Source organism: Cheilinus undulatus, linkage group 8, assembly GCF_018320785.1.
Source record: "Cheilinus undulatus linkage group 8, ASM1832078v1, whole genome shotgun sequence".
Classification (NCBI taxonomy): Eukaryota; Metazoa; Chordata; class Actinopteri; order Labriformes; family Labridae; genus Cheilinus; species Cheilinus undulatus.
The window spans coordinates 1,868,196-1,885,446 of record NC_054872.1 but is presented as its reverse complement, the minus strand read 5'-3'; the positions used below and the strand labels follow the sequence as shown (position 1 = coordinate 1,885,446).

General features: G+C 41.2%; 1 protein-coding gene across 1 annotated transcript in view; it reads left to right on the top strand.

The window, feature by feature from the left end:
* The first annotated feature begins 3,062 nt into the window (after window positions 1–3,062).
* Window positions 3,063–17,251, top strand: part of grik2 (glutamate receptor, ionotropic, kainate 2) — a 529,835-nt gene continuing 515,646 nt past the window's right edge. The window contains exon 1 of the mRNA XM_041793394.1: window positions 3,063–3,144. Within this exon, the coding sequence (XP_041649328.1) occupies window positions 3,123–3,144 (22 nt within the window). The 5' untranslated portion in view covers window positions 3,063–3,122. The remainder of the gene's footprint in view (window positions 3,145–17,251) is intronic.

Here is a 17,251-nt window from a genome sequence, read left to right as displayed (position 1 = left end):
GGATGCTGTGGCGCCCTCTAGTGACCAGCCATCTCTTAAAAACAGAGTGAGGAAACCCTTGCATCTCACTAGTTCCACCCACTTTCCTGAATGTTGCCTACATGTTTTACATTTCAGACAAAGTGTAGAGGTTTATCTGTAGTTTTTGATTATTAAAAATAAAAATTAGCTGGTTTTGGAGTTTAGGACTTCTGTGTTTGTTGGTGCAGTGTCAAATCGATACTGATAATGCTCCACTTTTGCCCCTGTCCTTTTTTAAAATAAAGACAAACGATTCAAATACAGACAATATTTCCCTACTCTGTAGCTTGTTTGAAAATACGTCAGTTCATCTTGATGACGTCATATATTACCCAACCATCGCTCGGGTGTCTGCCGCCCTCTATTGACCACCTCCAAACAGAGAAATCAGGAAATCTGCTCTTCTCGCCAGTTCGACTCGCTTCCTCGAATGTTGCCAACATATTTGAGAGTTTTAGAAAATGTGTAGGAGTTTGCCTGAACTTTTGAAAATTAGAAATAAAAATTGCCCTGTTCAGGTGTTAAGTTTATCTATTTTTTTGTTCCTGTGGTATCTAATCGTTATCATTATTCATTTTTCTTTTACATTATAAAAATAATTGTAAATATAAAAAAATATATATACAAAAAAAAAAAAAAATGTCAGAAGCAAAGAAGAGCAGGAGAACAGGTTTAACATGAGCAACCCAAAGTACATTTCCCTAAAGCAGGGGTTCTCAATGTTGGGGTCAGGACCCCACTGGGGGTCCCAAGACACTGAGAGGGGGTCTCCAGATGCCTTAAAAAACCAAACAAACAAAGAACACATTTGAATGACACTGTTGCCACTTTACACCAATTTTGCCTAATTTCAACCCATTTTTATCACTTTTTCCACCAATTTCAACACATTTTTTGCAACTTACAGCCCATTTTTGTTGTTTTAAACCCTTTCCACCACTTTTTTTCTGCCTGTTTTTGTTACTTGTAAAACAAATCTTGCAACTCTGTGTCTATTATTGGCTCTGTTGACACATTATTGCCACTATTACCCCCCCCCCCCTTTTTTTTTTACCACTTTTAAGCTGCATTTTACAATTTGAAATTTGCCAGTATCTGCATCAGCTAACCCTTTTATGCCTGTTTACAGTGCTTAACAAATTTATTAGACACAGCTGCTCTAAATTAACAGCATTGGTAATTACCAAAATTATTTTTGATATTTCTGCAATGGTTAAACACCAATATGTAGAAGCTCTTTAACCTAAATGATATTTTTAATGCTAAAATAGAATTATTATTGTTATCCATGAATTTTCAAATTTACTGATTTACAAAAAAAATGAAAAAATAGTAAAGCACATTAATATTTCTTGATGAATATGTCAAATTATTGTTATTTACTGTCATCCCTGAACAGAAAAATGAGGTGCTCGAATGTTATGCTTGATTCATTTCTGACTTCTCAGAGAAGCCCAGTGAGCCGGCTCAAATTTGGGTGAATTCAGTTTGAAATTCCTCATTCCTGTTCAAAATAGTAAAACGTGGAGAGCTGACTGAAAATGAAAGAGTCCACATTAAAGCACTTCATGATGCTGGATGGTCTCTGAGACAAACATGGCAGGTGGTCTAATACATTTGTTAAGCACTGTATATCAATATTCATTCATTTCACCAAATTTCCACCTATTTTTGCCACTTTAACTCCATTTCAGTCACTTTCAATCCCCTTTTATCACTAACATGCCCATTTTTTGCCACTTCAACCATTTCTGCCTTTTTTTTGGCATTTCTAAGTAATTTCTGCTACTTTTAAAAAAAATCTAATTTCACCACCTTTCCCACCATTTTTGCCATTATAAACCCATTTTAGCTATTTTTAAAAATATTTTTAAGAGGGCTACTTACTACACAAATGAATTAAATTTGTCTCTTTGATCAGAGTGGTGATTATTCAGGTTAAATATAAAATACCACAGCTTAACTTTACGATAGACCATGGTTTTACCAGCCCCCTGTTTGGCTGGGTCCCAGACAGCTCTCCCATCTTTCCCCCCTCATGAGCAGCCTTGTCTCCACATGACCATTCCTGAATGTTCATGGCTGTTCAACCACCTTCAGGTCCAGTGGGGGTCCCCGGTCTCTGGCACCTTTATTTTGGGGGTCCCGGGCTGATGAGGTTGAGAAGCCCTGCCCTGAAGGAACGATAAAGTGTATCGTATCGAGGCTTTCTGAGACTACATCAGTTCATCTTAAGAATGCGTAATGCTCAGCCATTCATCCCTTCATTCAACAAAAAGTAGAGTAACTTGATGTTTGGTCACATCTTTGACTAAAACAGAGTGTGCAATGTCATAATTGCAGGAATACGTTGGCAACCTTAGCAGGCCTACGCTCTTTTCCTATTAATGTCGACGGTTTTGTGCATTTTCGTCTTTGCGCAAGAGTTTAGCTGCATTTTGTGGATAAGAAATGACCCCTCTGCGTCTGAGTCGACATTAGCATTTAATGCATCGACATAAACGCCGCCATCGCCCCATACCTTTGACACAAATGTCAGAAATGTGTGTTTGTGTGTGAAAACTCGGTATATTGCCCAGCCGTACGTCAGCCGGTGCGCGGCAGTGCAGCAGGAGGAGCTCGGGCTGCCTCGGCTGCTGAAGCTGCCGCTTCTCTCACTCTCACTCCTCTCTGAGCTCCGATCTCTCTGTCTCTCCACAGATGGATCTCTTCAAGCTCTGCCCTGCCTAACATGGATGCCCACCCAGCTCCACCATCATCTTCCTCAGCTGACTCGGAAGGCTCTTCCTTCTCCTTGGCGCAGTGAGCGAGCCGGACACGCAGAGGTTGATTTTTTTTTTTTTGGCCAGATGGATGTGGGGAAAGCGTTACCCAGCCCGCCGGTGCTGCTGATCATGCCGTGAGATTTGCGCACGCTTTGCTTCACGTTCAAAGAGAATAAAGAACCAGAAACAATCTGTGGAATATACCGGGAATATTCAGGGAATAAAAATCTTCCGAGCACCATGAAGATCACCTCCCTGCTGATGTTTAACGCCAGAGTTAGGTGCACCGTCAGGCTTCTACTGCTGCTATTACACTGTGTGGGATATTCTCATGGGATGCCACACGTCCTCAGATTTGGTAAGCCACTTCTTCTTCTCTCTCTTCTTCTTCCATGCAGCCCTCAAAGTTTGATTTTCAGCCCGTGCTGCTCTCATAACGACCTGTTGGAGACTCACTTTTCCTCCTTTCCTCACTTGTTGTTGGGAACAGTTGAAGTTGCTGCTCAGGGTGTGATTTGCAACGGCTTTGAAGGGTTTAAATGCACCAAAAATGTTTTCTGTAGTGTTCTACTACCTATTTCTATACTCCCTTTAATGCTGGTGCAGGATGACATTAAATAACACAGTAAAAAGCATGAAATAAAGGTAGAAAAAGCCAAAGATGATCAAGTTTTCTCTTGTTTTCTTCTCTCTGATCAAGCTCTGGGTGTAGTCAGATATCTAGGGCACATTATCAGGAATGACTTGAGTGATGATGATGATGATGTACAGCTCCAGAGCTGCAGATATGCAGGCACGCAATTTTCCAATGTGCACATACAATGTTGGCGCTCTCTGCACAATACCCTCCTCTGCTTTCTGGTGATGCATCCAGAATGAAAAGTTTCTGTTGACATTTAGTGATGCATGCTGAATATTTCTCTAATTACCTGGATGGAGGAACAAGTCACATGATTTCTGCACAATTTTTTTAATGTGTTTACAGGATGAAATGTTGTCTAGTCTGCCAATACCAAGCGACACAAGGTAGTCCTCGTGGTTTTGGCGGCATTACAAATGTCTCTATCACCAACAGTTGGGAAGATGAGTGGGTTTGGCAGATTTTATTTCGAAGAATGGTTGGCGAAGATAAAATGATAAATGCTGGATTGGGTTTAAGGCCAAGAGATGGTAGGTTGAGGGTCAGGAGGAGTGAAGGGTGGCAGAGAGATGTTATTCTACTGTACGATGCAGGAGGAACCAGGAGGGTCGAGAGTCTTCATGGGGAAACCATCTTTTCAATCACGGATGAACAGAGCCCGTGGAGGTTCTGGTATCAGGATAGGAAGAAAAAGGCAAAAAAGGAAGCATAGAAGAAGAAAAAGAGGGTCTTTTGATGTGGAGGGATGGGGGGGTCAAAGGGAAGGAGAAATGGATTAGGTGTGGTATGGAAATATAATGCTTACGAAGCTTCATTAGAGTCTGAATCCCTGATTTTTGACCTAAAGTCATTGTCCTTGTGTTTATTTCTCTCTGTGCTGATCTGGAGCTGTGGCTGTGAAATCAGGTCTAAGGTGTTAGTCTGGCCTGTTGCTATTCTACATTTAAAGATGAAATATTTGCAGGTATGATCGGCCTGCATCCTCCGGTGCATGCGTGTCTGTGTTGGTGTTGGAACATGCTGCTGCTGTGGCTGTGGTGTGTTCGAGCGTGTGTGGGAGAAAATCAAAGACAGTCAAATATCTGCTATCTCTGAACCTTCATTCAGTGTTTTTGAGGAGTATTAGAGGCATCATTTTTTCATGACGTGCCTACATTCCTCGTCAATATTTCAGAAACTTGATGAATGTTTTATTTAGCTTCAGGGGAAATATTTGAGTGACCTTTCGAACCGTAATTTTGCTTTAAATCCAGAAGCAAAGCAGCTTAGAAATAACAGGAAAAGCACGTTTTTCAGCACTGTAAATGAGAATTACAGTTTGTTCAAAGGGGTTGAAGCTATTGTAGCTGTTGAGAACCATTTGCATTGTTGTGTGATTTCTTTAAAGGAATATACCACGTATATTTTATTTCAGAATGAGATGCATATGGAGGCAAAGAGGATGCAGGTTTTAGCGTTAAACATTTGATTTAATTTATGTCATTTATACTAGACTGCATGGCACACAGAGCTGCAGAGATGCACAGATTTCTACTGATTCAAACAGCATCTGCAGATGTATGCTTTGTCTTCTAATGTTGGGATTTTGTTTGGTATTTGACTGAGGAAGCGTAGGTAAAGAATTATCAGGGAAATCCTGGAGTCTGTCAGATTTTGTGGCAAACGGAGGAGGTGAAACAAAGCGTTTCTGGATGGAGTTAAAATCCTGAGAGCCTCGTTCCTGCAGGGTGTCACTGAAGTCTCTTTACATAACCGTGAAATGCTCCCACCTTTGAGTCATTCAGTCAGCGTTTGTGTATGAGAGAGGGATTCTGTGAGAGGGAACACCCTGCGCACCATTACATCTCATTATAAGATCACACTTCTCTGACGCTCCTCGCCGATATCCGACCGTCTGACAGCCGCAGCCGTGTCAGCAGGGCTGATGGAGCCTGAGTCTGTCTGTTGGACATCATGCTGTGCTCTTACACTCGTTCTTCCTCTCATGTTTTACCTCCGTGCTGTCCATTGTCTGCCACCAGTGAGTGTTTTATTGAGCAGTGTGTTCAGCAAACATTTATGAAACACAGTGGCAGTGTGTGTTTTTAAAGAGTCTGCAGGGAGAGCCAAACATTTGAATGTTGGAAAATAGTTCCTTTGTTTGACTTTAAACCAAGTAAGATATCGTCCCTGTCCAAGCCACAAGTATAAATAGAAATTAAAATTCAAAGGGCAGCAAGCATTAGGCTAGAGGAGGTCTTCAAATATTAGAGTTTTGGCAGATTTTTAACAGTATCATCTTCCAAACACATACTAGACCAGGGGTGTGCCACTGGCAGCCCAGAGGCCACTGACGGCAGCCCAGGGGCCACCGACGGCAGCCCAAGGGCTACCGATGTCAGCCAAGGGGCCACCACGGCAGCCAAGGGGCAACCGATGTCAGCCAACGGGCCACCACGGCAGCCAAGGGGCCACCAACTGTAGCCCAGGGGCCACCGACGGCAGCCCAGGGGCCACCGACATCAGCCCAGGGGCCACCACGGCAGCCAAGGGGCCACCAACGGCCCAATGATTTGAAAATATAAAGACAAAAAAAAAGGACAAACTCTACCATGAAACCATGAAAATACAATTATTACCGACATGATATTTGATTACTGGCATTAACTCTTTACCAGAAATAAGAGGTATCAGTGGTATGATTGGCTGTATTTATGTCTGTAAAATTCATCTAAATTCATACCTTAATACAGGGGTTCTCAACCTTTTCACCCCGACCCCCAACATAAAGGTGCCAGGGACCAGGGACCCCCACTAGACCTGGAGGTGGCTGAACACAGCCATGATCATTCTAGAATAGTCATGTGGAGACAAGGCCGTCCATGAGGGGGATGAATGGGGGATCTTTCTGGGGCCCAGCAAAATCATGGTCCACTGTAAAGTTAAGCTGTGGTATTTTATATTTAACCTGAATAATAACCATTCTGATCAAAAGTACAAATATCATTTTAATTCATTTGTGCAGTAAGTAGCCCTCTTAAAAATGTAAACCATTTTGTTAAACAGAATTGAAATACGTTAAAATAGCTAAAATGGCAAAATAAATAAATAAATAAATAAATAAGAAAATAAAAATGGTGGTGAAAATGAATTTTAAAAGTAGTGTAAATGGGTTTGAAGTGTCAAAAATTACATAAAAGTAAAAAATAACCAAACAATGGCAAAAATGGGTTCAAGTGGGAAAAGTAGGTGAAAATTTGGTGAAATAGGATGAAAAATTTAATAGACTGGTAAAAATGGGTTAACTGAGGCAAAAAGTGGCAGAAATGGGTTAATTTTGCAACAATGGGCATAACAAATGGTGAGATGTGGCATAAAGTGGTAAATAGAGATTTATATTGGCAATAATGTGTCTCAGAGCCAACAATAGGCTGACAGTGGCAAGATTTGGTTGACAAGTTGAAAAAACAGGCAGAAAAAGTGATGGGAAGGGTTTAAAATGGACAAAAAATGGCTTTTAAGTGGCAAAAATGTGTTAAAATTGGCAAATTGGTGGGAAAAAGTGATAAAAACAGTTTAAAATTTGGCAAAATTGGTGTAAAGTGGCAACAGTGTCCGTTTTTAAGGCATCTAGAGACCCCCTCTCAGTGTCTCGCGACCCCCGATGGGGTCCTGACCCATACGTTGAGAACCCCTGCCTTAATGCATTTACAGAATATTAAATCAAATAATCAGGAAATAGTCCTTTATTTTAAGCTTTAATGTGCACATGTAACTTTAAAAGCTGGTAAAGATGAAGATGAATTCTGTAGGCATGTAGGGGGCAGATGAGTCACTGCAGGGCCCAAAGTGCCATGACCCGGGGCTGGAGAGAGAAGGCCGGAAGGCTTTTTCTCCCCTGCTGATATGCCCACAGACCACCAGCAGTGTGGCAGCCCTTTGGACATCCACAGCATGACCAAGGGTTCATGGAAACCCTACTATCCACCCAGACGGTACCCTAGGCCAGGAGTCATCAATCCATTTTCACAAGGGCCAGCTTTTTCCTGACCGGCGCTGTGGGGGACGGACATCAAAATAAACAGAAATAACATCAATATTTTCATTTAATTAACATATTCTTGTAAAAATATTATGTCCCTTGAGGACTGAGGTATTTTAACTACATGTTTCTGGAGCCATTGTGATTTCTATCACTGAGTTTAATGCTGATATGCTGTGTTGTGATTGGCCAAAAACACATGCAGGACAGATTCTGTGAAGATTCTCAGAGGGGGAAATTGCACTCTCAAAGAGCCTGATGTGGAAAATTGATGCAAAAAAACTGCTCTAATCAAGATAACAGTAACGAGTATGTGTTTATCATGCTAAACTACAGAAGTGTGCTTCTGGTCTGATAAGTCACTAGGTTGACGGCTTTATATAAATTTTAGTTAAACAAAAGCATGCCATATTTTTGCACGCTTACATTTTCTGAATTTGATAATCCTCTGGGGACCGGATGGGAAGCCGTGGGGGGCCTGATGTGGCCCCTGGGCCTCCAGTTGATGGTCACTGCCCCAGGCTGTGCTCCCTCACCACATCCACTCCTGACTCCGCCCTAGTTAAATTATAAGGAATTATAATTGAGAGTATCCAGAAGTTCATTCAAATTGTTGGTAAAAAGTAATGTGTCCCTCCCCGTCATCCATACTGCCCATCCCTGCACCCCATGACTCTTCCAGACTGTGACACCACTCGCCTGCTGTTTGTCTGTTTAGTCTTAAACAGGATGACGGCGGACAAAGTCAGCTTGACCAGCTGCTTTCCTCTGGGATCATGGCGGTCATGAATCAGCTGATAGCAGTAAAATAATTGTACTGATGCCATTGTACTAGACAAATATTTGGTTGCAACAAGCTTTGCTGCTCAAACTTAAGACCTCAAGGCTGAGCTCAGCTTCTCACACCTTGGACCCTACGCTTCCCATCATGCAGTTTTACAGCATCCTCTGCTCACCTGGTTAAGATGAGTCTGTGACTCTGGTTTTGGTCATTAATGTGCTCACTTCTTCTGATAGCATGTGTGGTTTTTCCGGTCTCCTCCATTCTTTACCCATAAATTGATCTTCATGACGGATGTCTCAATCCCTAAATGCCTCTGAGGGAGAGAGAGGAGGTCTGATGGAGACGCTATGAGCACGGATGTACAGGTGCAGAGGTCCATTATGGAAGGAGGAGGGACCCAGCTGGAATACTCAAATCAGACAGATGATGCAGCTGTGCCGCTTGTCGCTTCTAATTAATGTCGCTTTAAAATGACGGCTCAGAAGAATGGATGTCTTATTTTATGAGGTTCCTCTTGTCTCAGCTCCTTTCTGCATTTATATCCTCCTTGTCTCCTTGGCTGCAGACACCTTGAGCTGGAGAGATGAAGACATACGGGGGGGGGGGAGTAGAGGATGTATGAACTGGGAAATAAGGAGGCTGCAGACAGTTGTATGGAGGTTAGAGCTGCACTGTTAGGTAAAAATGTGTGATTGCAGTTATACTGGACAGTATTTCATTGTGCTATTACACTATAACTGATAAAGAGTATCATTAGTCTCCCTGCTTGGTTATCAAGGTAAATTCTGAGCATGATAGTTTTAAACTGCTTTCATAATGACTTGGTATAAAAAAAAACCCTTTTTAATGATGAGGATACTTCTACAGGGTGCAGTAGTGAACTGTTGTAATTGGCCTTTTTGTAAACCTTACTCTAAAAATAATCACAGCCTTTTATGTGATTATGTACTTTGTATTATTGCACAGCCTGTCGTCATTATGGCAGATGTTAGTAGATTACAATCATGCATCACATGTGCAGATCTTTCATATCTTACAGTTGCACTGTGGAAATACAAACAACAGAAGTGTTCCAGACTAAACCAGACCACTGTGTCAGAAATGGACTAAAAATGGAGGAAAAGGATCGTTGGAAAATCATGATTTCTTTGATACTTCCTTTAATAAAGCATGCTTTGTAAGGACTGTAGGAAACAAGTCTAAGTATGGATATCGTAGCTCTTAGGGGTCCACGATCACGCCGGCATGATTCCATCATGTGCTCCTTTTGTCACATGAAAGAATGGAAACAAAACCACATTTGCAGCAGTGGTGTGGAAAACATGATCTTTAGGCTTTCTGTCAGTTTTTGTTTGATGTCAATAGGAGTAAAACAGGAAATATGATCATTTTAATCTGATATAAAAATTATCGTTACACATAGGGGACCATGCCGTACAGGAATGGAACTAATATTTTTGAATAATTTCAGCATATTTTAATTTCTTGGTAAAAATAAAAAAACATGTTGTTTTAAACAATATATTTTTTAATAATCCATTTTTGTGGATTGTTGTGTATTTTGGAGGCCTTATATCTAATACAGTAAATGAAACTTAAACATTCGTTTTATAAAGCTGAGGTAATGCAGATAAAGATTATACCAAACATGAGGACGGTTTACATTTTCTCAGTGGTTTATTTTGTCAAAAGAAAATTAACAAAATGGCAAAATAGCTAGTGGACGTCTAAGGGTCAATGGTAGGTGCTAACTGGTGTTTTGTAGCTGTACATGTAGTTCTGTGATGTCGGCTGGTTTTACATAAAAAACAAAAACCTGCCGAGTTCACAGCTGTGATCACAGAGTAAATACAGTAGCCTTTGGGAACTTTTAAATCGCCTAACTGTGATTTTTTTTTCCAGTATTGCATTTGTGATTTGACATTCAGTTATGTCTTTTTATGTCTTTCTCTGTAAACACAAGAAATCAATCATTCTATTATAGCAAACACAATATTTGATAGATTTAATAAAGACAGTACTTTCCTGTGGGCCCAGCCTGAATATAAGGATGACATAACATTATGAATGGATCAGTATGAATTACACATCGTTATTTAATCACTGCAGTGCATTTACTCCTTTGTTAAACTTAGAGCCTTGCAGCAGTCATCATGAAAACTAGGGATATAAAGTCATGAACCCCGACATTAGGGCCCGTTTCATCTGTCTGGTCCAGATAGCCCTGCCCATATAGGCAGATATTAGTGTTAGTGTTCCCCATAGAGCAGACGGCAGTGTTTCAGAATGGTTTGCCATTCAGCCTGGCCCTACCTTATCTATACCTGGACACATTTTTTCCATTCTGTTTTTGAATTCTTGAACCAGTTTGTGTTCTGTTGATGTGATTGGCATGAAAATGCACAAAGATGTGCATTTTTGCTCATTTTTAATTTTTTTAAGCCAAATCATACATTGACCTGTTTGGTATTGTGCACAGAAAAAATACTCACGTGTATAAAAAAAAATATATATATATATAAAAAAATAGAATATAAAAATATGAAACTTGCCCATTTAAACCCGTTATAATTGTGTATTTTGTTTGCAAATTTGCCATCCCATGTATCACTGTTACCGCCATTAATCTGTGATTTTGAATGTGGACTTTAGACTTGCAATTTTCTCTACTAACCACTAGATAGCGCCATTCCCTTTTATGGCCAAAGTGTGTATCCGTAGGGCACTTAAAAGACACACTTACAATTGGAGTTTTATAGCTCAGTGAAATAAAGGCACAAAGAAATGAAATAAAAAAGGTCTGTTGGTGTTGATATGAATATAAACTTGGGATTTGCATGTTAGATATGAGAAATTGCATTTCTGAAGCGCCACTTCAGCGCCACACAAGCGCTGCAGGTCTCTGTTCAGTGCTGGCACTTCCAAACCGCATCATTGATTAGAAATCTCCAATCACGAAGTCAAAGGTTTGGGGTATCAGATATTTCAGATGATGTCATTATTAGAAATGGAGGTGATAACAAAAAAAAAAAAAAAAAAAAAAAAAAAAAAAAAAAAAAAAAATCAATCAATTAAAAAAAAAACAAAACAAATTATGAATATAACCATATAAAGTAGGGGCCAAAATGTGTCCTAGGAGTCCATCTTGGCATAATTTCCACCAATTTCTGGACACTGCACAAAAAATGAATATGCTTGAAACTTGATATTGGTGGTAATTGATGACTTAAGACCATCTTCGATAATAATTTAAAAAATGTATCCAGTTAGCATTTTTATGGAAAATATCTCATTCTGCCGAAGTGAAAATTGAATAAACTGGCATTTAAAGGGTTAAAAACACAAAAACATCCTAAAAAAAGAACAAAAAATATATATATACAGATGATAAATATTAGCATTTAAAGTAGGTGCAGAGACCGTCCCTGAGGGATGTATGTGTGTAATCGTTATGAGCATCGGACACTGCACAAAAATGATAATGCACCAAACTCAATGACTTATGACCACCTTTGATAATACTAATAAAAAAATGCAGTTAGCATTTTTATATGTAAAATATCTCATTCTGCTGAATTGAAAATTGAATAAACAGGCATTCAAAGGGTTAAAAACACATAAAATCATGACAACGACCAAAGATTTGCTATGTCATGATCAGAACTGGAAGTGATAACAGAAATAAAAAAACAAATATTGTTTTTAAAAATAACATAAATCATGAATTTTAGCATTTAAAGTAGGTGCAGAAAACGTCCCCTAGGCATATATGTGTGCAGTCGTTTAAAGGGAGGGCTAAGGGTTAAGAGAACATCAGTGCATCCCTCCATCCAGACATTATCAGAGTTTCAGTAAAAACTCGCTGCTTTTCATTCCTCCTAGAAGAGGCCTTTAAATCCACAGATTTCATCCTAGCAGCAGAGTTGAAGCGCTGCTTTAAATAGATCACTGGTTCTCTAAAGGGACAAATCAGCTTACACTGTTAGCTGCTGCTTATTTTTTCTCGTCCACTGTCTAATTGTGAGCTAATTTTACTCCAAGAATTGAATATTTGACTTTACAAAGAAGCATTTCCTCTGCCTCTGGAGCAGCCCCGACTCCGACATGAAAAAGGAGCTCCCTACAAACGCACTAATCCCAACATTACATTTCCGGATGTGTTTTGATTGGTTTCATTTATTGAAGCAATTCTTCAAATTGGGAGCTGGCGAATGGTTCGACTCATTGGTGCCTTAGAAGAATTACGACGCCAAACAGACGGATAACGTCATTGTATTTCCATTTTGAAATTCAATCACAAGACAAACAGCTCCGAGTGAGAATGCCACAGCTGTTGTTTTGATCAATCCGAGCGGCTTCTTTTATAAGAATATCTTCCAGTGAATCCCAGAGTCATTTCTGAGGAGGCATTAGGAGCAGAGATGTGTTTGGTTAAGATTTTTAAGCAGCTGTGCAGGGAATAAGGACTCTGATTGATCTGCAGTGGTGTCTGTCGGAGACGGAGACTCACGCTGACATCCAGTGATGATAGAAACCACATAACTGAATTTTCCCACGGCCCTCTGCAGATAAAGCTTGATACAGATCAGCTGTCAGCAGCGATAGGCTGAACCGCAGCAACATGTGACCCATCGGCTGTGTGACTGTGACTCCTGCTGGCTGAAAAGCTCCAGAGCTTTGCTGCACTCAGGTGAGATCAGGAAAATGACCTTCAGAAAAATCAGCTGATATTTAAAAGGAGAAATTTAAGAGTGGAGGATGTCCCAAAGAAGTAAAAGCAGTGTTTGTGTATCCGTGCATGGTTGCCATCTCCCTGTCTGTGAAGTCTGCAGACCGACTCCGGCGTCTGAGCGCTGTGCCGAGGTTTGCATTAGTATGAAGGTCAGCGTCTAATGGGGCTGACGAGCTGAATGTTGCAAGCCGAGGGTGGAGGGAAAAAACTGTCTCCGAAGGCCGCCTGTCAATAAGTGAACAGAAAAGTTGACATTATCTAGCGGCTCGGCCCCCACCTCACTGATGGCTTGTAAATAAGGAGATTTTCAGCAGTAAGGCGGCCTCTTCTTAGACAATGTGTGGCTGAGCGGATCATCACACAGTGGAGAGCATTAGGTATGAAATGGGAGGTGACAATCATAGCATCCTTCAATGAACAAGCTCATTTCCACATTTGTTTTCAGTTTATTAATGCAGCTGGAGGAGGAGACAGCTCAGAGACGGCCTGATATTAAACTGGAATAACATGAAGATGGTTAAACTTCTGTTAAAGTGGCAATATGAAGGATTGAGGCTGCTGCATTCTGATGTCCACTGATCTGTCTACTGAGTTAGTCCCAGGGCTGGTACTGGAACTGGTTCACAGCTGGTTTGATCTCAGGACCATCAGAGAGCTGCTTTTCTTTTCCACGGGCCAGAGCCGACCTCTGGACACCTCTGTGAACGTCTTCATTTCCCCAACAATGCTGCCAGATTCAGGCTCAACAAAGAGATGGCAGACACTGTCTCTCTGCTAGTCTTGGTGCTGGCTTCCTCCAAGTCCAGACTAAACTGGCCTGGTGCTTTTGAAATCTCTGCTGTTAATGGCGAGACTCTTCGTGGTTACTACAATCCTATCCTGACCCCAGCCACAGACATAAGCACACAGCCCCCAACATGAGCCAAGGGCGCACACATAAAACTGGTTCTTTCCTCTGCCTTACTGGAACAGTTCCAGTCCTTCATGGTCAAAAACAAGGAACTGGTGCTAGATTAGGCACTAGCTACAAACCAGTCCTGAAGGTGTAGGGCCTTATGATTTCTGAGCTCATGAAATTACAGAATTTGTCAATAAAAATCTGCTGTTAGCGGCATAATATCACAGGTATGATGAGGAGAATCTTCTTGTGGGGTCCCTTCTCAAACACCCACCTGGCCTCTCTTAAACATTATAAGCCTACTGAGGTGTTAGAACAGAACTAAAGCCCTACAGCGTTCTCAGACATCACATAATATAATATATTCATAGAATATAAGGCTGCAGAATAATAATTTGTTGTGGGATGATAAATGGGTATCATCATACATCTTCCCTTGGAAGACGACACATGTAAATAAAACCCATCAGTTTAAACGCTCCTTTACATGGTTACTGCAGACGGACTAACCTGACATGCCAGATGGGAAAGCTTCAATAGGAAACGTTTGAGAAAAGGCAGAGGCTTTGAAAAATCCTCAGTGGGTGATTGGGTGAACATTCTGTCCATCACATCTCTACGAGCCAATCAGAGCAACAAAGCATGTCACGTAGCCGCTAGCAAGCTACACGTGCGCAGCTACTTAGGAATAATGTGAAACATGGCGACTATAGACATGTTAGTACTCGACTTTTGTCGTTTTTGAAAAGAAAACAACTCACTGCTGTTCTTTGTTCTTCTTTTAATGAAGAAATGTCATCAAGTTCTGATAAAACGGGCGCTTCAGCAGCATCCACACTGAGCTCTTCCTCCATAACTGCACCAGCTCTTGCTGCTGCTTGCTTGCATCATGACTCTGCTTCACCTGAAAGTACTGCCCCTCATCACTGATTGGTCTTGTCATTTTCTAACCGGGCCCAAACAGTTCAGACGGGAACTTTGCAAGATGGATTCGCCACTGAAAAACAAGGAAACAGGCGTGTCCATCTGCTTTGCAAGGTTACAGATGGACTGGGCTGCAGAAGTCCCAGATAGGCTGACAGATGCGGAGCAAAGCCAACACTCTCTTCATGTTGCTGTTATTACAGACAATAGACACCTTTACCTCAGTACTGCTTCACATGAATCACTCAGACACTGGTGGCTGGCTCTCTGGCTCTAACCTGATGATGACTGGACTCAGCTGTCTGTCCCGTTTGGAGCAGTGATGCTTATGCCTCATGTGTGAAACATAACCTGAGTGTTTACGATAGGGGGACGCTCTAACCTGACAAACCAGGTGGATTTGTTTCACACATCCATCTGGTAAACCACTCATACACAGCGTTTGGGAAATGGCAGAGCCTTTGAAAAAAAACTTGGAGGGTGATTGGATGAATGCTCTGTGTCTCACAAACAGAGCAACAAAACATATAACGTCGCCGCTACTGAGGAGTAAACTCCGTATAGAACTGCATAACATGAAACATGGCAACCATAGACACGTCAGTACACGACTTTGTGGTTTTTGAAAAGAAAACAACTCACTGCTGTTCTTTTTTCTTCTTTGAACAAAGAAATGTCGTCAAGTTCTGATAAAACTGGTGCTTTAGCAGCATCCATGCTAATCTCTCCCATAATTGCACCGGCCTCTTGTTGCTGCTTGCTTATGTCACGACCCCTCATCGCTCATTGGTTCTGTCACCTTCTAACCGGGCCCAAATGGTTCAGACAGAAGGGATTGACAGGGTTCACTGCTCAATTCGGTCACTGTAGAAGACAGTAAAATAGTGTTGGGTGTTCCTGGAAAACAATGAAAAAAGGCAGAATTTACAGTGAAGAAAACAGGCACTACATACCTCAGAAATGTACAAATGAGGAAGAAAATACCTAAAAGTATTAAAAGGGCTTTGAAAACCTCCATGATGGGAACATGCAGCCTGTTAAAGCTGTATGTTTATTGGATTCATTTTGACCAATAGAAACTCACTATTTAAATCATGATTGCAACTTCAAAACAAGAAGCTCTGTGACCTTTGACCTCCCAGGTCTAATGCGGAGTATGTATGACTGAGCAGTCAGGCTTCTCTTCCTCCGTCTCCGTCCTCAGCTGACTGAGACGAGCTAACTGGCGTCTTTTTAGCTGAAGGCTGGTGTGAAGTTCTGTAAACGTTCTTCCATCAGTAGAACCCCAGCCAGCTGCTCAGATGGGTCTGTTGACTTTCAAACAGCCATGTGGGTGGAAAAGTTCCTTAAGCTTGACCTGTAGAAATGCAAACATCTCTGCTGCAGCAGCCAGGGAGTTATTGAACCTTTCTGTTAAGAAAGAATATAAAGAATTTACATTTACGTTGACATTAGTTTTCAATATAAGATATTTGATTTTATGCTACGAGCAGCAGAGGGGTTTGAAGCTCAGAGCATTTGAAGATGGATGGTACACGGTCGCTGATGCTTTTGGCATGGTTTAATTAGCAGAACAGCCAAAAATGATTGCAGGTGTCCGTAGTGAAACACACACTAATTACCTAAAAATCCATTGCTGTCAGTAGTTAAGGTAAATATTAAAATTCAGCAGCCCTGTGAGACTGATGTGCAGCCTTTCAGTGCGTTTCTCCAGCAGTGAAAAATGGTGTTTTGTTTCTGCAGTCGGAGCAGTCTATTCACTGCTGATCTGACCATACATTTGTCAGAAGGCTGACCTTTGTCCTTCTGCTCAGAGCCAAAATAAACTGCAGCACAAGACCAGACTGTCCTCCTTTTCACAGAGACAGAGGCGACTGGGTGACGTGTCCTCTTTTTTGTGAGGAGAGGATAATCTCATAGTCGGAGGGTTTGATGCATCTGCATGTGAATGTGGAGTAGATTCTGCTGTTCGGTGATGCTTCCTGGCTGTCTTCTTTAGTTTCGTCTGCCAGCAGAAATCCAAGAAGCTCTCATGTGTTTTTGAAGCATTTCATCTTATCTGTGCAGCATCAGAGGGAAATTAGAAACAAAGTGTTATATAAAAGAGAATCTGAGGCTGGCTACAGATGTTCAAACTCTTTAAAAACATGCTAGACCAAACCTGAACACATTCAGCCAAACACTCAGACCACATGAGCTGCTGGTAGTCACAGATCTCAGACTAAAACAAACATGGAGGATGGAGAAAAGACAAAGAATATAGGTGAATATATGCAGATGTCCTCTGTGTTCCTAAAAAGTCATCCTGGAATTAACCCTAAATGCACCGTGTCATTGGGCTGACTGAGCTGCATTGGTAGAATATGTAGCATCAGGGGTTTGAATCATCAGCAGAAAGGTTATCTTTGCTTAAGCATGAGCAGAGTGACTTATGGTTGTCTAAACATGATGTTATGAATGCATGAG